This window comes from Etheostoma cragini, chromosome 17, assembly GCF_013103735.1.
Source record: "Etheostoma cragini isolate CJK2018 chromosome 17, CSU_Ecrag_1.0, whole genome shotgun sequence".
NCBI classification, from domain to species: Eukaryota; Metazoa; Chordata; class Actinopteri; order Perciformes; family Percidae; genus Etheostoma; species Etheostoma cragini.
In genome coordinates, this window is record NC_048423.1 from 12,538,122 (window position 1) to 12,561,966 (window position 23,845).

At 41.0% G+C, this 23,845-nt stretch overlaps 2 protein-coding genes across 8 annotated transcripts; one reads left to right on the forward strand and one right to left on the reverse strand.

Moving 5' to 3' along the window:
• Positions 1-32: 32 nt before the first annotated feature.
• Positions 33-11,885, forward strand: mapk8a (mitogen-activated protein kinase 8a). 2 transcript variants are annotated; one of them, XM_034899119.1, is made up of 13 exons: positions 33-258; positions 4,225-4,391; positions 4,648-4,777; positions 4,942-5,000; positions 5,114-5,252; positions 6,089-6,254; positions 7,312-7,383; positions 7,572-7,754; positions 7,885-8,009; positions 8,145-8,208; positions 9,187-9,264; positions 9,807-10,052; positions 10,087-11,885. In XM_034899119.1, exons 1-12 carry the CDS (start codon positions 223-225, stop codon positions 9,980-9,982), a joined length of 1,395 nt encoding a protein of 464 aa, XP_034755010.1. In that variant the 5' UTR covers positions 33-222; the 3' UTR covers positions 9,983-10,052; positions 10,087-11,885. The 2 variants fall into 2 exon arrangements, with proteins under 2 accessions (XP_034755010.1, XP_034755011.1); XM_034899120.1 differs by lacking the exons at positions 33-258; positions 7,312-7,383 and adding exons at positions 1,918-2,139; positions 6,855-6,926.
• On the reverse strand, positions 11,296-23,382 carry arhgap22 (Rho GTPase activating protein 22). 6 transcript variants are annotated; one of them, XM_034899113.1, is made up of 11 exons: positions 23,200-23,382; positions 22,862-22,961; positions 18,156-18,352; positions 17,316-17,403; positions 14,935-15,063; positions 14,553-14,763; positions 14,318-14,450; positions 14,163-14,236; positions 13,755-13,876; positions 12,591-13,602; positions 11,296-12,516 (listed from the first exon to the last, which is right to left on the reverse strand). In XM_034899113.1, the coding sequence occupies exons 2-11, from the start codon at positions 22,911-22,913 to the stop codon at positions 12,297-12,299; spliced, it is 2,238 nt and encodes a 745-aa protein (XP_034755004.1). In that variant the 5' UTR covers positions 22,914-22,961; positions 23,200-23,382; the 3' UTR covers positions 11,296-12,296. The 6 variants fall into 6 exon arrangements, with proteins under 6 accessions (XP_034755004.1, XP_034755005.1, XP_034755007.1 ...); XM_034899114.1 differs by having other exon boundaries at positions 23,196-23,369; XM_034899116.1 differs by lacking the exon at positions 23,200-23,382 and adding an exon at positions 22,067-22,204 and having other exon boundaries at positions 22,862-22,962.
• Between the last annotated feature and the right edge of the window lie 463 nt (positions 23,383-23,845).

Sequence of the window (23,845 nt, forward strand, 5' to 3'; positions counted from 1 at the left end):
TTAAACACTTAATTGGCTTAGCCTCGCGGTTTGACAGCGACAGGAGAGCCACCAATAGCGGGTGGCGTGGGATCAGCTACACCGATTTAACTAATCCTACGGACGCCCAAAGGTGCGGTGGATCCCCGGCAGTAGGTGCGCTACAGAGAAACCTGGGAAGGACGAACGACCTCGGCCAAACGAGTGGATTGTAGCGTGCATCTGTAGGGCTGCTCCCCCACAATGATCATAACACTGCGGGCTCTCTTCGAGCAAGGGGTAAGAAACCGTAGTAGCCTGGTCTTGCTGCGGGAGTCGGTGCTGGGACGTTTACGTGCCGCTTCCCTTCTGCGCGCTGCTTGTCTCTGCAGGCCCCGGGGTATCTGCGCAGGGACACGGATAAATAACAACCATCCAGGGCTGTCAGGTGGGTGCAGGGGGAAAGTACTCAGCGCTAAGTTAACGTAATTTTACCTATATCCTTTTTTTTTGTCACATGCCTTTGCAGAGCATGGCTCCGTGAATACCTCCGGTGCTGTAGCGTAGCGTAGCCTACTGATGCATGAACTCTAGATGGTACCCTAACTACTATGCTATGGATTTCTGCAGAGCCTCTGCATGTCATCGTTAACACATTATCTCACAGTTTAAAGATGCTCCACGGGCTAAAAGGAGATGCTTGCTAAATATTGTCCTGATGACACTGATCATGCAAATAATCAGTTCATTTGCAGGCTATGATCACTGCAGCGTCACTGTTTACTCTGGAAACAGACATAGGCTTTACAGAGGCTCGTAGACCAATTGGAGCCAGACTAAAAACTAACTAATTCACTCACTCACTCACTCACTCACTCACTCACTCACTCACTCACTCACTCACTCACACTAACAAACTTATAATGAAAAAATAAAAACATGCATGTATTAATGTTATTGGAAACCTAGTCAATGTTTTTTTTTTCTTTTGACTATTCTGTAAGGTGAAAATGGCATTTTGTCTCTTTACCAAGTGATCCCAATTGAAGTAGACCTGTTTTTTAACTAACACCACTGATGAGATATAGTTGTCTGTTAGTCTGCATATAGGCTGCTACTATTATTATTATACTATTAAAAATTTTTTTGTATGAAAGGCATTTAAACAGCTACTGAACTAGCCTAATTGATTTAAATAGTCCTAAAGAATGAAAGAAAGAAAGATGGAAAAAAGAACGTATGACAAATATTAATAAAAAATCTTACACATGAATTTCAAATGTATCCATATAGGCCCAGACTATTTAGCTTGGAACTGGTTGCCTGTGTTTCACTGAAGGACCTACCCTTAATGTGGACATTGGGCTGTCCTTCCATTTATCCATATGAAGGATTTTGCAGCAAGGACAGTTTGTGGGGGAAATGGCCATCAGTTTCCGATGCATGTGAATGACTTTTTTACCTGTGTGCTCAGTTATCCATAATCCACACAACCTGCACTCCCTCTCAGAAATTCTCTTTATTGCCACAAAACATGCACAACATTTTATAAAACAAATTAGACATTTTATGAAATATAAAGCAAAAATGTTTTTTAATAAAAAATGCAACCTCATGAATACTCTTCATTTGGATATGCTTATTTCACTTATGCAACATAATTGTTATGTTGGACATATGGCCAACATCTCAATATCTATCATGCAGTAGTGTCTATATTTTCAGCGAGGCCTCTAAAATGTGTTTACTGCAGACATAAGAGCATACAATAACATCTAATTTATAATATTTGAAACGGAAGTGGGCTAACACAAGTTTGCGTATCTAGATAGATAAATAAACAAACAGAAAGAACGGCGGAAGGAAGCTTTCTTTAACTGTCTATGGAGAGAAAGAAGAAAGAATCATAGACAGCGGAAAGAATGGATGGAGGAGCTGGTGGGTGTGTCTCTTCTGGATGAGTGACGTACTGCTGGGACGCATGCCCCGTGCGCACTGCGCGTCCTGGCCTGTCAGTAGTAGCCAGATGGAAACGTAGGCAACTGAATTCGGTGAGGTCATGTATTTCTAAGCCACACAACGGAATAAATCATCCTTCATTGGCGGCATAAACAAATAGTCCGGAACATTTCGTCGCTGATCGGACCGAAGAGGTATCGATAGTTTGATTTGATGACAGAGGTAAGATGAGGATTCGCACCTCTGCTCCTGAACGTGCTTATTGTTTGGCCGTGGGGGAGGGTCGTATATGTCGCTATGTGCATGCTGCTTAACCGATACGTTGTTAAAGGGTGTTAAATTGTAGCTTCAATGAGACTATTACTTACCCCAAAATACTCCCTTTTGTGTCGTTACTATATGCGATACGTCTGTACACGGTGTATATATTGAGACAGCAGCTAACGCTATCACCACCGACTGCGCACTGTGTTTCATAAACGGGCCCTGTCATATCACGATATGGCTGTCATTATCGCTGCAAAAACGTCTTCTTGTACACTGTCCAATTCCTTCAGGCTGCTACGCTTTAAGCATGTATGGCTCTTTTCTGCAGTCTTACAGTCCTTTACCTGCCAGCTACCTGTGTCGTCGTCAAGACGAGGGGGGTCGTGTGGCCAAGGTTAACACGCATATGAGGATAATATGAGACAGAATATTAGGCCTATCCATAAAGTGGTTTATAATATATATGTGTATGGCCGAGATTGTCCTTGTTTTTCTTCATCTGGTGATGAGTGATGCAAAGTGGGAGAACATGGGTGAAATTCCAGCTATGGAAATAAATGACAATCCTTTAGGCTGTTAGTGTTAGTTATGTGTGTGCTACTAGTTTTAACGTGGTTTTGTGTGATGTTATAGACAAGACAGCTGCACAATAGCACTTCATATTGTGTTATTTGTGAACACAGCGTGTGCATTTTTGTGAGACTGTGGGTTATTTGTAGTAAAATTGTTAACCACCATTATCAGGATCTGAATTGTCCTTTAAGTATGTGCCCTGGAAGCCATTCATTAAATCATTAATATGAAGCAGCTTGTTTAGAGAAAACCGTCGTTAAGTCATTAGAGGGCAGTGTGCTCTAGGAATGACCTCGCTGTAATTTCTGCTTTTGCAGGATACACAAGGCACCTACAGTAGATGTATAACAGCTTCCTTCCTTCAAATCCATCCATGAGGTCCGGACCTCTTATGTGCTGCTGCTGAGACTACTGATGTGGCTGCTGCATTCCTTGTAAATACTGCAGCTGACACATAACTGCAATCTAATAGGGTGCCATTGATTTCAGAGGTATTTGTCAATGCATCATGTAGTTGTAAGCATCAATATTAGTTATTTCACAGCATGGTCAGTGCTATGAACACTGTGGGTGTGTGACTAAATAGGAATTCAGAGGATCAAGTCAGCCTGTGATTCCATTACTGACGTGCCCTGACCATAACTATCCTCATAGTCATTATTATTACAGTTATGACCTAACCACAGATTAATTGATAACATACCACCGACAGTACTTTACACCCACTGCAATGTCATTCAAGTCTTCGTAACTTCGTAAAAGCAAAATTGTCTTCCTGTCTGAAAGATAGAAAGAGGCGGCACGTCTATTTTCATGTTGTGAAGGAGGTGGATGTTATGTATGTATGTCTTTGTGACGTAGGAGGAACAGAAGGAGAGCTGACTCATTTTATTCTGGCATCTATAACCCTCATATGGAGTGTGTCGGCAGAGTAAGGGAGTTAGTATGTTGCTTGTATAAGAATCAAAGAAAGGGAAAGGAATCCCTTTTTCGGGGACATTGTGTACACACATAGGCGTCTCTGCGTTGTGTCTTATCTGGGCTCACAGCCGCATGGTGCAACTTGACCCAGTTGACATGTGTCTGTGTAAGACCCGCTTGTAGAACTAGGCTGGGGTCCTGGGCTGGGGTCCAAACTCAGAAGGAATTATCACCAAGCTTGGTTTTCCAGTGTGACAGAGTCACTCTTGAGAGTCATGTTTCATATGATGTAGAAGACCTCCCCGTGGTCGGCTGTTCTGCCACCCCTGCTGTGCTGATGATATAAAATCTCAGTTGCTGAGGTAAGGAGCCGCATCGCTCGCCTCAAGTGTGAAATTCAGCAGTGTCTTTTCTCCCTTCCAATCAGGTTTCTTAGGAGCAGGGATTGTCATTTGATTTAAACAAATTTGGCTGGTGTGCTGGTATCTGTGGTTTAATCCGGGCACTACAAAATATATGATCGCTTGCCTGTTCTTGTGTACACAGAGGACATTTTTGGATGCGCAGAAAACAGTAATCGAAGATTTCGCCATGAACAAAAACAAGAGAGAAAGAGAGTTCTACAGCCTTGATGTTGGGGATTCGACTTTCACAGTACTGAAGAGATACCAGAATCTAAGACCCATCGGCTCAGGAGCACAGGGAATTGTCTGGTGAGTGTTGCAACAACTAACAGTAACAGCTTCTACCTGAAATATGGGTCACTGTTTCAATTACGTCACCGGAACAAATAAATTCACTCATGAGAACCAAAATACATTTCACTTAATTGTTGCCTCAAGAAATCCCAATATGAACCCATAAATCTGTAAATTCTTCTCATACACATTCATAACCTGTATTGTCTACTACCTATAACACTACATTTGTAAAAAAAAATTGAAATTATTCACTAACCTTGTTTCTCAGCTCTGCTTACGACCAAACCCTAGACCGAAATGTTGCCATCAAGAAGCTGAGTCGGCCGTTTCAAAATCAAACCCATGCCAAGAGGGCCTACAGAGAGCTAGTCCTAATGAAATGCGTCAATCACAAAAATGTAAGTATGCAAATATATTCGGCCGTATAGCCAGTGGGAGACGTGAAATTTTATTATGCTAATAGAATTTTATGCTCAAACGTGTGTAACCCAATGTGTGCTATAATGTGATGTGTAAATGACATGAGAACATCTATCTGATTCATGTCATTTTATACCCACAGATCATTGGCCTTCTAAATGTATTTACACCACAAAAATCATTAGAAGAGTTCCAAGATGTGTAAGTAACTAAATGATTATAAGTGTGGATGTACTTTGTTTTAGAGCAGACAGTATGTATTGTTTGCTAAAAGGCTGATCAACCACTTGTGTAAACCATTTCTGCTTCATCAGATACTTGGTGATGGAGCTGATGGATGCCAACTTGTGCCAGGTCATTCAGATGGAGCTGGACCATGAGAGACTGTCCTATCTCCTCTATCAGACGTTGTGTGGTATCAAACACCTCCATGCTGCAGGCATAATTCACAGGGTAAGCATCAGCGTGTAAGCGCAACCGGTCAACTGGCACACTATGAGAGAATGAATATAGTATCATTTCCTAATGAAATGTCAAAAAAATATTGTACTTTTAGCACAGTACAGACTTCTGACCTCCATTTCAAAAAGGGTAGGTGCATATATCATATTTACATATGGATCAATAATAAGCAGGTGTAAAGTGTCTACGTGCACTAGGATTTACAATTGCACCTAATCATGAAGCATTAGAAACATGCAGTCAGGTGTGCATCTCGCGGCAAATGATATTACCGTGTGGCAATAATTGTGTTTGCTGATAGTAGTAACTTCAAAAATATATAAGGTAAAAGGCCTTTTAAGGGTCTGTTACATCTTCAACAAAACATTCCTAGTTAGAATGAACATTCAATAATGTAAAATGCCACTATTTTATTGATCCGGAAACTGGAAAGTTTAAATGCATTTGCTACTAGCAAGCAAAACACTTCAATAAGCAATTTGTACCGCAGAGGACCATGACATAGACAAAACGTAATCTTTAGGAAATAGCTGCAGTAGGAGCTGGAGCCTCAGGCTATCAGCTGGATTTCAGTCATGGTGGATAACCATTCAGACAATACTATGATAACAAAAAACAATCTTTTGAAAAAAGCTGATGTTCAAGATGGTATTATGTAGGGTCCATTTTGTCTTAGAATGGTGTTAGACATTGTTTTCCCTCCATGCACATCACGTTAGCTGCCGCTACATTTGTAGCTATTCATCTGCATTTTTTGTCAACACTTCTTATTGAAAAAAATAACATTTGAAAAAAATTGATAATTTTGTGTGTGCGTTCCTCTGTAGGACCTCAAGCCCAGTAACATAGTTGTCAAGTCAGATTGTACACTGAAGATTTTGGACTTTGGCTTGGCTCGGACGGCTGCCACAGGCCTCCTGATGACACCGTATGTTGTTACACGCTACTACAGAGCACCAGAGGTTATCCTGGGCATGGGCTACCAAGCCAATGGTTAGTGATTATCTATGTATCTGTCACTCGATCAATCTTCAGTTTTGAGCTGTGTTGATTTTAAATGTAACACTGTAGTGCACCATAGGCAAGGCAAGGCAGCTTTATTTGTATAGCACATTTCAGCAACAGGGCAATTCAAAGTGCTTTACACAAAATCAGAATTATGAATTATGAATTAAAAATAGAAACATTAAGACACAAGAATAAAAGTTACAGTGCAGCATAAGAAATTAAACATTAAAAGAACATAATTTAAAGAAAGGCAACATCAAAAAGAAAGGTCTTCAGCATTGATTTAAAAGAACTGAGAGTAGCAGCGGCTCTGCAGGTTTCTGGGAGTTTATTCCAGATATGAGGAGCATAGAAACTGAACGCTGCTTCAACCTTAAACACCCATAAACAATTTTTTTTGTAAGATCTATTATAACTCATATACAGGGACCTGAAGATACATCTTACTGTTAAGCTGCATGGTGCTACTGCACATAATGGAACATTGTAAAATGCTCACTAACTGGCCCCTATGTGTAACTAACCTGTTGTCATGCATTTCTCTCACCTCTTACTGTCTTTGTTAACCGTGTTCCACTACACTAGTGGACATATGGTCTGTGGGCTGCATACTGGCGGAAATGGTTCGCCATAAAATCCTCTTCCCAGGAAGGGACTGTATCCTTGGGTCTTTTTAAATTCTTCTTCGTGCTGTCAATCTTAACAGTCGTTGTAAAGTGTTTGTGCTTCGTGCTGTGCAGACTGTCCGATCTTTTCCTGGTCAATCTTGGCTTCAATACAGTGTTTTGTGGCAGGCTATGGGGACTTTTTAATATAACCCAGTGTAACATGCCTTGTTAGACGCATTCTGGCTGTCATGGGCTGTAAACATTTTATCTGCTCAACACTGCATTGCTTTCTCTCATTTATCTGTCTGATTCTGCATCTTCTTTCATTTCCATCACACCACTGCCATTCCGCTTGCATTCGGTCACCTTGTTATTTTATGCTCACCATTTTGTTTGCATGTCCACCTCCCTGTCATCTAAACGTCCACCTCCAGTGGACGTATGGTCAGTGGGCTGCATAGTGGCCGAGATGATCAAGGGAAGCGTGTTGTTCCCCGGCACTGATCGTATCCTTCCCCATCTTTGATTGATCACCGTGTCCACACTTCCTTCTGTGTAAAGCGATTCAACACCATCCTGAGAGTTTCCCCTCTGTCACTTTGCTTTCCACCTGACAAACATGACTTCCATCATTGGTGTTTTACTGTGTGTGTTGGAGTGAATAGTGTGTTTTTCCTTAACGTTTACACTTCAGACATCGACCAGTGGAACAAGGTAATTGAGCAGTTAGGCACTCCATCTCAGGATTTTCTCATGAAGTTGAACCAGTCAGTAAGAACGTACGTAGAGAACAGGCCACGCTATGCTGGATACAGCTTTGAGAAACTCTTCCCAGATGTGCTCTTCCCTGCCGACTCAGACCACAATAAACTGAAAGGTAGTGTTTTTTCATGTGTTATCATATCATGACATAAAATCATTCATAAATCCTTCATCATATACATTTGTAGACTTGATTAAGTGATTACTAGCAGAGCATCTTACATATTTGTTGTTTCTCCCTTCAGCAAGCCAAGCAAGAGATCTCTTATCCAAGATGTTAGTGATTGATGCCTCCAAGCGCATTTCTGTAGATGAGGCCCTGCAGCACCCCTATATCAATGTTTGGTACGACCCAGCTGAAGTGGAAGCGGTAAGTGGATCGCTGATCGGAGCGCATGATACTTAAATGGGTCACTTGAGATTTGAATTACTTCACTTTTAAATGGAAAGTTGGCATCGCTATTGTATCACCAATGTGCCATTTAAGCCATTTTCTCTTTCTCAGCCACCTCCAAAGATCTTAGAGAAACAGCTGGATGAGAGGGAGCATACCGTGGAGGAGTGGAAAGGTTAGACTTGCATACTAAGATTCTTAGCTTACGCTTAGTTTCAGTGTATTATTTACCTTCTGGCTTCTGAGATAGCACTGGATTTTCCTAACAGGAATCATTAAGTAATGTTTAATTTAAATAGTTTCATAAAATGCATTTTCTTTCAAAAAATGTTTGGGTAGGGGCGACCTCTAGCTCACCCAGCAAGAGCGTGCCCCATGTCGGCAGAGGGGCCCTTTGCTGCTTACATCCCCCATCTCTCGCCCACCTGTCCTGTCTATCCACTATCAAATAAAGGGAAAAGCCCAAACAAATTATCTTAGAGAACAAAAAAACTATTTGGATATCTGCTTTGTTTTATCACAAAAATGACAAGTTATTGGTTAACAGTCAATGCAGATGGATGAATTTTGGTTTTAAGTTAAATTTGGTGTAAATCAGATGTCTTTACAATGAAATATAAATGGTCAGCTGGTCAGATTCTATGACTAGCAGTTCACCAGTGGTGACATGATTAATTTCTATTCACGGAAAGCACAAAAATAAACCATGTCTAAAGAAATCCAGTGGGACAGCCAGTGAATGTGTAGATATGCAGTCAGCTGGTTACAGACATTGTTGCCCGAGGAGCTCTGTATCTTCTCTATAGTTGCCAGAGCGTGCGTTGGGTGACCTGAAATCCCCCTTAAAGCCTCTCAGTTTGTGTTTTCCACTATGGGGAACCTGATTTTGTGAAGCATGGAAAGACTTCAGATTGTGTGTAAATATCACTTTCAGTTGTGTAGCAGGATGAGCTCATCCTAACCCCTGCCAGGTGAAAATTACCCCTCACTCATTTTTAGAAGAGTCACACCAGCACGGCCTGTCCAAGTCAGAAACATGATGCCGTTTGGACTGCACAGTATGCAATAGCATACACTGTGACTGTACACACATCAATGATTTCTCTCTGCCTCTCCTGCCCCATTTAACCTTCTCTTGTTCTTTCATTCGTAGTGCTTATTTATAAGGAAGTGAGTGAATGGGAGGAGTGGACAAGAAATGGTGTGATAAGAGGCCAGCCGCCTCCTTTAGGTGAGTAATCATTATAACTTTGGGTGATAAGAAGAGATGGGAATGATGAACAAATGAATCAATAGAGGCACATGATGCATATTTATCAGAAGCTTGACGTTTCTTTCACAGGTTTGTGACACTCTCAGTCTTTACAATTAAATAATGCAAATACACTTTATTTTAAACAAAGTTCACTGAGTATTTCAAATATGCACAGTGCTAACCTACAGTAGGTTAAATCTGGGATACATTTGGTAAAAAAAACGTTATGTAATTTTTCAACAGAATTTCAATATTTCAACAGTGTTACGACAATGATAAGTATTGGCCATAAAGTTGAATTATTTCAAGAATAAAGTTGAATTATTTCTAAAGCTGAAAAAGCTATAATATTTTAGTAAAACAAATCGTAATATATCCAGAATAAACTACACGACTTTTGACCTGCAAATGACCAAATTAGTGCTTCCTGGGAATTTAAATTTTAAGGCACTGTTCACATCTGCATTGCAGTATCCTGAATGAAACCTATGCGTTGACGTGGGTTTTTCGCAGCACAGGTGCAGCAGTGATTGAAAGCCCCCCTCAGCCCAGGTCCTCCTCTTCTTCGGCCAACGATGTCTCGTCCATGTCCACAGAACCCACTGACCCCAGCAGTGACCCCACCATGACCTCTGAAACAGACAGCAGCTTGGACAGCCACACCTCTCTGGGTGCACTGGCCTGCTGCAGATAACGCACATATACAATACACACACACACACACACACACACACACACACACACACACACACACACACACCCAAGTTATGATTGGTTCAAACTTCAGCACACACACAGAGCAAACCCTTTCTCATCAGTGTGTGTGGTGTGTGGGATGGGAGAGGATTTAGGCCAATGGAAGTTCTCATGTTAGTTTGTAGAGCTGCGCTTTTAATGTACAGTTTATTATTTCCCCTCCCCCTATACTGCTGTAAATGATTGTGGTTGGAAATTGTATCATTATTACTGTATTTTTGCTGCAAAGAATCAGAGTATGTTTTGATGTGAATCTGTGGTGTATGTTTTGAAAGAGAGGGATTTGAGTGTACTTTACTACATTGCGGTTTTTTAGCTACTGCTACACAGTTGAATACCAAGCTGTTGGCACTGCAATATTATGTTAAGTATATTTTTGAATTGTTCATTGGCATTTTTTTAATTATTTTTGGGACATTTGAATGAATCTACACCTATTCTCTTTTTAACAATAGAATATAGCGCACTTCATTTTGTATCCAATTTTAAATGAATGATTTTTATTTTGACATTGTTCCTCATCTTTCTTGTAGAAAGCATCCTTTGGTGTATCCAAGTTAACTTATTTCTTAGTATTATGTCACCTCTGATCGTGTGCGTCTCGACAAGCAGTCATATGGTTTAATTGCCCTGACACTGAATTTCTTTTTTACTATAGCACACTGTTAACTGACTGTATTTGAACTTGTTAAGTTATTTAGATGTAATTTGTAAGCGATTGTCTGTTGGATGAGCAAACACAGGGTGAATGTAAGTAAGTAGAAATGTGGTATAGTGAGGAGCCAGTGATTACTGTTAGCGCTGTAACAAATGTAATATGGGCCACTCCACTGGCTAGAATGAGTTCTGTATTTGGGGATTGTCACCAGAGACTAAGTCTAAATTAGTCACTTTACCCTTTTGGCAGGTTCTTTCAGGCGTTATTCACAGCTGTCTGATATTTAAAAACTTTAATTTAAGTGCCCTTACTCAGTTAAGTGATTTTCAGTCCTCTCTGTTGTAGATTTTCCTCTCTTCTGTGGTGCATCTTTCTGAGTTCTACCTCACACAAGCACACACTCACTCAAACACATTTCTTTAAAGATACAGTTTGTATATCATGGCACACATAATTCGAAAGAAATGTGAAAAAAGATCAATTTTCTTTTCTGTATTTGCATTATTTATTTATTTCGAGCTAGGAGATGTCTATTGTATGTAATGTACATTTCATTCAGAAGTACTATTTATATGCATTTTTTTTTATTTTTTTTTGTTTTCTGTGCAATATAATTCATAGATTAATATAGCCAGTCATTGATCTGTACATTTTACTGTAGATGTATGTGTGTTTTCTGAGAGTCAGGAAACGTGCCATGGTAATCTTGGATGTAGTTGATTGCTCAAATTCCCAAAATGTCCTTTTGCTCTTTTTAATGGTTGGGCACTCCAGGAAGTAACCCCTTGCATCAGCTCCCAGAATGCACTTTGGGGATTGTGACGCATGCCCTGACCTGTTCTGGGCCACATCTCAACTAACTGTTGTGGCCTTCTCTTATTTTTATGTTATTTTCCTCTTCTCCACCTCTTCAAAAATAGAAAAGATAGAATAGACCACGCATGAGTTTTCTCTGGTTTTAGTGCAGGTATATTTAGAGGAAAGCCATTCAGCACTACTGGGATAATGCTGCAGTCTTCTGATGGTTTGGCTAATATGACAGCAGACCTGTTGTGGTGTGTTTTGCTCAGCCCAGTTGTGTGACGTTTAGCCTTTAGATCTGAAAATGCCTCACTAACAGACGATTACATACATCAGAAACTGTCTACCTTCAACTCCAGCAAATAAAAGATTTAAATTTTAATGTGTTGCCTTGTTCTTTCTCTTACTGTCAAGCTAACATTTCTTTCAAAAACATGAGCTCTAAAGTGAAATGAACAGGGTGTGTATGGGAAGACTGAACCTCATGTAATCAATACAGCTTTTTTCTGCTCTCTTACAAAGGAATTTAGTCAAGAAATAATAAGCTCCATGGTCTATGGTGTGTAATATTAATGAATTTTGTGGAATGGTAAAATGCTTTCTTGGTCCAGAGGAGTTCTTGTTTGGCACCGGCACTAGTCAGTGTAGGCACAAGACGGCTGTACTAAAGAGGACACGATGGCAAGTAGTACTGCGCTAGAGGTATTTGGTCTTCAAAGCTTTGGGGCTGACTAGTCTTCCCAGTAATCAAGCTCCTCTTCTGATGGACCAGATGAAGGCAGGTTGGTCTGGTCTAGTTGGTCCGTGATGCTCCTGTGGTCAGATCTCCAAGGGTTTTGAAGAACTCCTCCATCTCTTTCTGAAGGAGAACATTTCTATTCTCCGCGTCTTGATGTGCCCTCTCCGAGTTCCTGAGTCGGATCTCCAGCATGTATAACTTCTTCTTCTCTTGGTCCAGCTCCTCCTCAAGGCGGTTTACCTGGGACTGGTACTTAGAACAGGACTCCTCCAACCTAAAACCACAAGAAAAAGTAAGAATTACAACTCATGCTGATTTGAATTTGTTGACAAAATGGCTCATTCTTACTTGCGAATGCTGGCTTCATAGCTAATCCTCTGTTTCTTCAGCTCTTGCTTGACCTCAGTCAGCATCTTGGTGAGACCTTCATCTGTTCCTGTGAGATCATCTTCAGTACCACTTGCACTGTGATCCAGAGTACTTGCACTGTCTCTCACGTCTGTGGGTCTCTCTTGACCCTGCCCCAATTTTCCTGTTTTATCGTTTTCCTGTGGCTCGGCCAACGAGATCTCAAAGGACGTCCAGATAGAGGAAGTGTCAGCAGGCAGGCTTAGACTGGAGGGGGCAACATTGTCATAGGCAGACAGTCTGTGGGACTGGTGGAGGGCTCTGTGAGACAAGGGCGTTTGAGAGGAGTCTTCATCAGAGTCTCTCTGTGTGTCCTTAAGTGGAAGAGTTGTCTCTTTAAGGGAGAGCGTTGAATCCTTCAGGGTAGGGTCTTTAAGTCTTTCAGCGGATGAGATTGTGCGCCTGTGAGCTCGGAGGGACGACAGGCCATTCACCAGCCAGTTGCTCCCACCAGCTGCTGACACATCCCCCGCTGAGCCCCCTATTTTACCCCTCTGCCCCCCAGATGCTGCACCGCCTTTGAAGGAGCACCTCCAGGAGGGCAGGGCTTTAGACTGTTTACTGGGGCTTATAGCTACTTCACTTCCACCTTTTCCATCAGCTTTGCAATCTGCGTTTCCATCAACTTTCTCTTCTGTCTTACTTTTGCCCTTCCCTTCAATCTGACCATCCGCACCCTTCTCCAATGTTGTAGTGACGCTTGGTGCAGTTGGCGTACTGTTTGTACAAGTGGTGAAAGATTGGGGTTCCTCTGTAGGAGTTTTGGAGCCTGTGCCTGAGGAAGGTGGCGGGTCAGTGGCTTCTTGGGAGAGCCATTCCACTTTGCACCGTTGGAGAGGACTCTGCTGTTGCATTGGGGGAATCTTGGCCTCAGTTTCCGGCTCCTCCCGTTGGTAAAGTCGGGTGTGTTCACTGATTAGCACAGTCATGAGGTGCTGCACCTGTGAACTTCCTGTTTACAATGACAAACACAGATACTGTGCACTTAAGCATACACCTGCTTGAAATGTTCCATGGATTTGTTGTACATATTGTTAGGAAAGCAAGTTTGTGTCACATATTGTGCAGCAAGTTAACATACAGTATGTTGACATTATCACCCACCCTCCATCATGGTAACTGGATCTTCCACTCTGGGCCGAAGGATATTGGGTCCAAACACAGTGGCCAGATTCTGAACACTCATCTTATTCTCATTGGAGTGAGATTGAACCACGTCTAGAAACCTGAGCAGAAAGAACCCAAAGCTAGTAAATTCAAACTAATGAAAAGGAAGACGAGATGCAGATGGCAGACAATACATGCAATTATTCACATTCAGAGTCAATCAATTTGATGTTACGTCCCCTGATGACGAGGATGTGGGTGTAATGAATGTTGTCTTGTATGACAGACTGACAAATCCTCAATCATCCAACAGTGAATGGGACATAGCATCAAAAATAAAAGCCCTCACAGTCACATCAGTTAGCTTAACATCTACTGACTGCAGACAAAGTAGTGTTTACTTACTTGCAGATGTATGTAAGGAGGTTGTAGTTGACCTGCGGAAGGGATTTCACTTGTTTGCTTAGCTCTATGATACCCTTAAAGAAAAGTAAGATATGTTTATTGGCATGTCAAGTTGGGAAATATACTTTTACAGTGTTATGCAGATATGTAATTACCATTGCTTTGTCCTTGGAAAGAAGCTGAGCACAAGAGAGAAACTGTGTGTATTTGGAGAACGGGATTATGGGCTCTGGCAGCTCCCGAATGTACAGCTTTAGCAGTGATGCCACTGTGTGGACATCCGTGGTACTGTAAGAGACAGTGAATGGACATACAGTAAAGAATACTGTCCAGCATAGGTTATAGCTTGGCATGCTGCTATAGATAAAATGCCCGCTCTTATTGAGTTACCTGTCAAACACTGGCTTCTCGCCACGGTCAAAGGCATCTTGCAGCTCTCGAACATGATTGGTCTGTCCAGGGGCCCTGAAAAGACCCTCCTCCTTGAGCCCATGTTCACGTATGAAACACACACACTGTTCGACCAGCACTGGGACTAGGAGTTGAGGGCCACACTGGGCCTCGTACAACATTGTCTCCTCGAGGTGCTGCCCAAAGACACCTGCAGCCACACAGAAAATGAACACCAATCAGGTCATTAATAGCTCTGAATTTTTCCTAGAAGTTTAAGTCCCATCTTTGCAGCATTCATAATTGAATTTGCTTAAACAGTTCGGTATATGGACATTTGTGTTTATGGGTATACTGTACATACTGTACATAATAATCACACCTCCTCCAAGTGGAGCCCATATGACTCTCCGTATGGCTCTGACCCAGTCCTCCATGTCGCTCTGAGAGTTGGCCATCAGCAGCAAGGATTCGTGGCTTATGCCTGCTCGATCCTTTTCTCCTGCTCCCCCTGATAACACATATATTGGATTACTTTCTCAATCAATAGGACAAAATAATTAAAACATCTAAAAACCACTGTGCTTCAAATATGTGGAATCATACACAGAACAGCTACCTTTTATAAGTACTTTTCTGATCCCATAAATTGTACAATCTGAAAAAGTCAGTTGTACTGTATCAACTGAATATATCAGCATTCCCAATAACCTTCCAGCAACCCCTTTGAAGTACAAATATAGACAGAGAAGCCATGCAACGCTGCCCACCTGCCTCTCCTTCCTCTGGCTGCACACAGCTTGATCCCTCCCAGTTTGACATTTCAGTTTGACATTTTAGTTTGTTTCCGTTTAGCTTTGATTACATTAGGTGAAATTGTCTTCCTTTATGTGACTGTTCAATTGCTTGATTTTGAAGAGGGGGGAACACTACTCTATTACAGATGGAGATAAAAGAGTCAAAGCTCCTATTCATAAAATGTTCTTAAATTTTGTACTGATGAAAACCTTCTAACAAGCACAATCCAAAAGAGATTTTTGGAAGTGTTTTTGTAGGGGTTCCTTTCTAGGCTGTATATCAATACCTGTATTCTTTACTAAGCCCTGCACTGTGGTGCATAGTGTGTTGTGTTGGAGAGAAATGACCCAGAAAGAGAAATGTTCCCTCCGGACACTAGCAACTGCACCATGTCTCATTTGTCTTTCTGTCCAGGACCTTTTCCTCAGTGTCTTTTCACACTGTTGTTTCACTAACACACTTTCTCCACTTGCCAACCATGTTCAAAAGAACATCATTGTGTTTTAGATTTCTGAAGGTGTTTTCTTAACTTATAGACAGCCAGTGTACAGTTGTACAGAAATTGGCTTGCAGAGAGATAAAACCAGATTGAGCATCATTTCTTCAATCAAATCAAAGCTGATTCTCATGTATGTGAGGTGGGGGGGTACACGTGTATGTTAAAAAACATATTAAAAAAGTATTAAAAAAGTTAAAAAAAAGAAATCAATATTAAATTGCCAGTTGCAGTATTGCAAAAACCCTTAAAATGTGCTACCTGAAGAATTAATACAGTATTGACTCAGGTAGCTACCCTGTCCTGCTATATTAAATTAGTTGAACCATTTTAACACTGAAATGGTCCTTTGTGTGAAGAGGCACACACACACGCAAGCCCAAACAAAGAGAGGCCACATACATAATTAAAAACACTAACTGCAGCAGACAAACACTTTGTCAATCAAGGCAACACAGAAACCCAGAGAGGGAGATAAATACAATAATTTCCAGCAGTTTAATCTGCTTGGAAATGTTCTTCAATACAATGGTGTTACAGTATTTCTACAGTACATCCTCCAAGCCTTTCTAGCTGAAAAATGTACTTACTACCATCATTAATGGGAACCTCATTCTCAGGATGAACTTTCAAAGTGTTAGTCAACCTGCTGCAGTATTGGCCCATGTTGAACCAGTACCGATGAGCAGTGGCAGCCCTTAAGAAGCAGCTTGCAGCTGAATCTCCGCTGATATGGCCGAGGACATTCCAAGTCATTCCAAGAGCGCCATCCCATCCAAGCCGATGCAAACTGACTCATATTTATTTTTCTGACTAAATGAAGTCTAGTCTTTCTTTCTTTCTTTCTTTCTTTCTTTCTTTCTTTCATCCAAGCAGGCCTTCCAGATTTGCTGTACATACTGTCCACTGTCCTCTGACTGTAATCATGCCAACCCCATGCTGTCAAAAGCCGAGATGAATGAAGCCGTTGTTGAACCCTCATGCATATGGTCATGGAAATCACATCCTTTCTGCTGTTCTGCATATTTCATGCATGCGTTATGGATTGTGACTCATATGTAGCTATTAATTTACTTCTGTTTTCCATCCATGACTCTGATTCTTCTAGATCAACACATACTTGTTTAGACATAGAATATGACCTGCTGTATACAGTATGATTATAATTAAAGCAAGATGGAGAGATAATTTCTGCAATTTACAGCAAACCTGATATTAGGTTTATGTTCTAGTGGTTGTGTTATATGCACTGATGTTGCACAATTTGGGGTTTCATCCCCTTCTGTACAATGAAAACTAAAAAGTTTTGGGTATTACTGTATATCAGATTTGCTTCATCATACCTCAGATTTCAGATACAAAAGGTTTGACACTTTGTACTAAACAGATGGACTCACTTACTTACTCACTTTCACAGAGTTCTCACCATGCCAACTCACTTCCACAGAGTTCTCACCATTCCAACTCACCTGGAACAATTTCAAAAGGGTGACGTCCAGGCTCGTCCTGATTGGCAGGCAGCTCATTGACCTGACTGCCCTGAAGAGGAATACAACCCTGTAGGAGAAAGGAGAGGAAGGCGTAAGATTGGCAGATAGAAAGATGGACTGACAGGGGAGGAAAACACGTGTATCAACGGTATTCAAGGGCCAAACGAGAAATCAATTAGGGGTTCTGGACTTGGATGTGTGGTTCATGTTGAACATTGTAGAGTTCTGAGTACATTGAGCTCTGGGCATCCGTCCAGCAGAAGGAGGTAATGATGATGGAGGGTGGGATGACTCAGGGAAATCTCTTCATCCATTTATCCCTCTGGTGCTTTCTGTACTGTGCATTTCCGATCCCTCCAACATAGAGAGGAACAAAAGTCACCTATTAAGTGCTCACAACAGAACCACAGGGCAGCTAGTTGCCATATTATCAGTGTGTGTGTCACACTACAAATTTAATGGAGAGGGTAGAATGGATATGTTTATCCAGCGATACTTCAACACAAAAATATAAAGATAAGAGCATGCAGCTTTAAAACGTACGGTCACATAATACAAAAAAAAGTGTTTTCCTTTTTTACTGACAAGTTTTACTTGAGGGATACAACATGTTTTTTGCTGCCTGATTTAAAAGAATCAATGAGATATTTTCAGAGTTAGAGAAGAACACACAATAGATCGCTTGGCCCTGGGGGAAAAATACTAATCAGATAAATTCATGAAGCTTCACTATTTATCAGGCTTTGAAATGGAATAATCCAAACACACAGCATTGCAGCCTCTTGGTGACATCAGGTATCTGTCTTGTATGAGTGTCACCTGTGCCTTGGTTTCATCCTGGTCCTTGTAGAAATACAGAGCTTCAGTCCTCAGGACAAACCAACGCAGTTGCCAGTTTTTCATGATACTCCGTTGTCTCTTCAGCCAGCCTGCTTTTAGTGCTTTCTCCTGATCCAGAGGAGAGCAGGGCCTGGAGACCCGAGACAACTCTCCAAGCACCATGCTCTTGGAACGTGCTGAATGGACACACAAATAGAGATATAGTGAGGGAAAGGGAAGCTTGCAGGATTAAGAGCATCAGAATGTGAATGAGTTACATAAAAATAGAGGTTTCATTGAGGATTTTATTCTTTGTTGTTGTTATTCTAAAAAATCACCCATAGAAGTCTCTCCAGTGTCCAGCTACAGCCAAGCCAACGGGCTTGACCATGCATCCAGATTTCCTCTTAAGTCAATCTACCAACGTCCATTTTGCAGCAAAGACACCCTGCCTAAAATGAAATCCATAAATCCTTCTATTCCATTACATTTTATTATGTGTTTCAGATATAAATGAGTGCATATATCATTTCCAATTTCCTTGCGGTACAGAGAAGAGTTTTGCTTTGGATCAGGTTAAGCTTTAACTCCTAGAGACTGATTATTGCAAGCATAGATTTTAGCATAGGTATGGGAGGTAATGAATAGAGCAAAACAGTGACAGTGGAGTGATCCCTGGGGAGTCCGAGAGAGAGAGAGAGAGAGAGAGAGAGAGAGAGAGAGAGAGTGAGAGAGAGAGATAATCAGAAGGCAGAGGGAGAGGAGAGAGAAATCAATGGCATCTTTTTCCTGTAAATTGCATCTTGCTTTCTGCTGAGGACAGCAGGGAAGGTATCTGCAAAGGACTGGACTGAAATCTTTTTCCTGTTTCCTGTCTCTATCTCTCTCTCCCCTTCTCTCTCTCTCTCTTTTTATTTTTCTCTCTCGCTGTCTCTTTCACTCTCTCACTCTCTTGCTTATGAGCTCTCTGTCTGGACTCCTCATTTTATTTCTCCACTTTATGTTCTGGATGTCCTTCATTTGCAGAGTCATTATTGCTAGGAAGGGAGAAGACAAGAAACCATGGGAAGCAGTCATTAACAAGACTGTATGCCGACAGCAGGAGCGGGCAGAGCAGGATCTATAAATACAGCAGACATGGCGCGTCTTGTAAGTCATCTTTAAAAAAGCAGGAAATCTCAGAGAGGAACTGCTTAAAAAAAAAATATTGTCAGCAAAGAGTATTAGTTTACAAGGATCAAATTGTTATCTTTCAGGAAGTAACGTTACTCAAAGTGCATCATAATTTATATATATATATATATATATATATATATATATATATATATATATATATTATATGTATATAATATAATAATTTAATTTGATTAAAAATGTTATTACTGTTGGGTAGATTAATCTTTTTTAATGTATCACAATTTCAGATCATTGTACATTTGTTAATATTTAAGTGAGTAAAGTTTTCAAATGAAAAGGAGTAAAATGGGGGTTTGTCCCTCTGAAATATAGTAACGTAGAACATTTTAAACAGCATTAAATGGAAATAACTGACTACTACTACTTACTACTAGTACCTTAAAATTGTACTGCATTTAGATACATGTATTAGGGTACATTCCATCACCACTGTAATTTAATATCTTTGGATATTTAAACCTGAAACTTATTCAATACCAGGAATTAAATTATTCAACAAATGATTAAATATATGTAATGATTAAACACCATTTACACACACACAAACACACACACACGTTAATAGTCTGTATTACCATAATTAAGAACATATTCATATTTTGTATTGGTGCCGCATCCAATATTCTTCAGTTTGGACTGGACTGTCTCATTATGGAATCTCCCTTACAGTGCCTCAAAATAATATTCTATTGACTTAAATCACTTCAATATTCATTCGAATGTCCTCATATTGACAATTCTTCAGCCACACTTATCACTCAGAGTTTTACCAATAACTTCCCATAAGACTCTACACGACTTAACTGCTTTAGGATTCTGCTCTGGTGTCTCAGCTTCTAAGTGCAGATCCGGCTCTGTGATGCTGTACGATGCTGCATAAAAGGGTCAGAGGAGAGAGGAGCTGGGAATCTAATCAAAGGAGAATACCATTACAGCAAATGAGAGATGGCAAGCGCACAAAGCGTTGCAAGCAAAGTGAAGTGGTTACCGCACTGACCAACTGTGTTGAAGGAGAAGGAAAAGGGATTTCTCCTTCTCATCATCTTTTATGGCCTAACCTTTACTGCTGGTCTAGAATAAGAAGCCAAAAAGCACCAACTTTGCCTAAACACACACACAAAAGTGAGGGTTCTTGGAACTAATGCCAGCCAATATTTTGCTCTGGTATGTCCATTTTCATACAAAGATTGGAAATAAGTAATAAAGAAACCCTTCCTGTTAGGGTGGAAATGCCTCCAAAACAGCAACTGTGTGGATACTCTTTTTGAAAAAAAACAATACTAATCCCTTTTCCTAAAATAAGTTGGTAATTGTCACAACCACGTAAGCAACCTGAAACAGCGTGTGTTGGTTGTAGATACCACCTGCATGATGATAATCTCAGTGCCAGGAGTTGGTTCTGCAATGGACAACTTCCTTCTTTATCTTCACACAGTCATGTGAGAGGCACGTACAGTATAAATGGTGTCCCGACTTCAGCGGTCACAAGTGGGTTTTAACCGGCTTTAGAGGAACTATGTTAGACAGTCAACTGTTGTGACTTCTAGGAGTAGATAGATAGATAGATAGATAGATAGATAGATAGATAGATAGATAGACCCTTTGGGAAATTCACCTTGCACTACAAGGAAAGCCCTGCATTCCATTCACCACCTCTGATCTAGAGTCACCTGTCAAACCTGCCAATCAAAACCTAACCCAATAAAACCCTGAACAAATAGAGATACTTGTGTGTTAAGATGTGAACACGTCAGGATGCAGACCATTGTTGGTGGGTGGATTATCCCTGCAGCAGCCATGCTACTACAACCTACAATATCTCCAGGATCAAATCTTCTAGTAGTATATACAGAACAATCAAGACACTAGGGATTACGTCACTCTGTAGTAGATCGACTGTTAACTATCAATGAGCATTGGACACAGAAGATAAAGCATCAATACTTTAGATCATGCAGGAAACCTTAGGTCATCACTGATAACAATTGTCACTGGGATGCAGAAGGACACTGGTGCTATGAATATGGCGCTGTTCCATCTATTTGAAGTCATTATCAATGAAAGCACTGATACCAATATTGATGTCACATTATTACAAAGACAGCAAGACAAATAGAGCTCTGTAGAGACAGCGAGAGAGGGCGAGAAGGAGATGGGCTGCAGAGAAAATAAGGAACGAGAGAAAATATATGGAGGGAAGGAGAAAGGAAAGGTGGGACTGTGCTTACCCCGGCGTGCCTGTTTTATCTTGGGGCTCAGCATGGTTACCGTTGCTGTGCTGCTCCCTCTCACTGAGACATGACTGCATCCCTCTGTTCACACACTATTCCTCACACACACAAACAGACTCACAGCCTCTCGCTGCTGCCTCGCCCTGTTACTCCACATCCTCTCCGAGCATCTCTCTCCCTGGCTCACTGTCTTGCACTTGGACACTGTCCTCCGTCCGATTTCACACACACACACACACACAAACACACACACACACACACACACACACACACACACGCATGCAAACAAACACACTCTCTCCTCGTCCTCCCCTCCTTTCTTTTATCTCACTCCCCCTGTCTGTCCCACTGGCCCAGCGTACTGTTGTTCTTACACACTGTACCTAGCCCCTGCAGACTCTTGCTCTCTCTCTCTCTGTCTCTCTCTCCTTTGCTATCTGTCTTTCTGCCTTCCGCTGCACACTCTCAGTATCAATTTCTCACCGTCTATAAATATGTGTCTGGCTGTGGGTCCTCTGTCTTGTCACCCATGTCTTTACATTGGCTCCCGCATCGCTCCACAGTCTTTACAATTCCTCCATCTGTTTGCTCATGGTGATTTCATTATGGTCTCTTCTGTACCTGAAGTACACAACCTCAGATCAATACATTTGATTTAACTGACACCATTCACACTATTAGATGTTTAATGCAGCATGTTCCTGTATCTATAAACCACTGCAGAGGTAAGATACATTTGGGTTTAATGTTAACGTTAATGTTAGTGTAAAAAAAAAAAAAACTTCATTGTGTGGCACTTGTATTTAGCATCCCGACTCATTCAGGCTAAAATGTATAGTCTGAGGGGTAACGCCACACCACTCTGTCATTCAGCAATCTGTATAATCAAAGCCACAGCACACGTGTGATGTTCTTGTTCCCATTCATCCTGGTAGGTAGTGGATGTGATGAACTAGACTAAAATGCAGTAAAAGGACACCGCTGACTGTACTTTTTCATAACAAAAAATGACCTGCTCAGCTCACATATTCCCCACGATACACTGCCTGAATGAAGGCTTTAGGAAAGACTAGCAGCACATTAGTAGTATAACATTGGTAATGTATTAAAAAAACAGCTCATACCCTGACAGATAAATATCTCAAAATTAGGACTAAACCATATGTGAGAGCTCAGATAACCAGGTGGTTGGATCATATACAACAACATAGCTCATTTATCAATCATCAAAAACATTGCTTAATTGTTGTTGCAATCAAACTAAAAAGAAAAATTTACCTGCCAATTCCTTTGGTTTTTCACTAGTCAGATGAGTCCTGAATGTTTTCATGGTAGTGAACCCATCTGCACAGTGTATTCCTCTCCACTGGGGTCATCTCTAGAGCCACAACACAGGCACACTCAGGGTCTAAACAATGGCAATACTGAATTCTCAGCCCTCTACCTAATTGATAATCACTAAGAAACAAATCAAATAACATTCCCATTCCCAAAGAGAATGGACTACTATTCGCTGCCATTGTTAACACACCGATGACGTGTGCCTGAAGAATGCTGATGTGAACAGACTCTGATAGAAGGAAGGAAATAAAGACAGTCATGCGAGTATTACTTGCCATGTCATCTTGGATGAGCAGACCAGATGACTCTCAGTTTGGAGCCAGACTTTCTGTGCTACACAAGAAAGCCTTATCGTCCCAATCAGCTGCTGTGATAGGTACTTCTTTACCGAGAAATAAAACACAGCTGTGCGATGCTCTCCTGCTGTCCTCGTCTTTGGAATTTTTCAGTCTGTCTCTCACTAAGGAAGTGAGCCGTCTTGATGGAGAAGTGAAAACTGCTGACTTCTGTGTAAAAAATGTTTCTCCTTCAAATGTTGTTACTGTACATTTTTGCCACTCATAACAATGAAATTCAATGATCTGGCTCCTAGTGATTCCACTATGTAAATCAAAAGGGAAGCAAGAATTGAAAAAAAACAAAAACTTAAAAGCCTGTTTCTCTCTAGATAGACAGTGAGATAAAAGAGAAAGATTCACGTTTTTTTTAACTTTTTTTTCACCTCCAGCATAAAAAGTCACCATGACACAAATTAGGAAATTTTCCCGGAAACCAAAATATACTGTGTAGTCAAAAATACATTACATTACTACATATGAAACATATTGGGATAGCAACAAGTTGCAGCGAGTTAAATAAAATAACACTGATTCAGGGAAAGAGATATACAGGCTTACAAGCGCTCATCTTAACCACTGCATA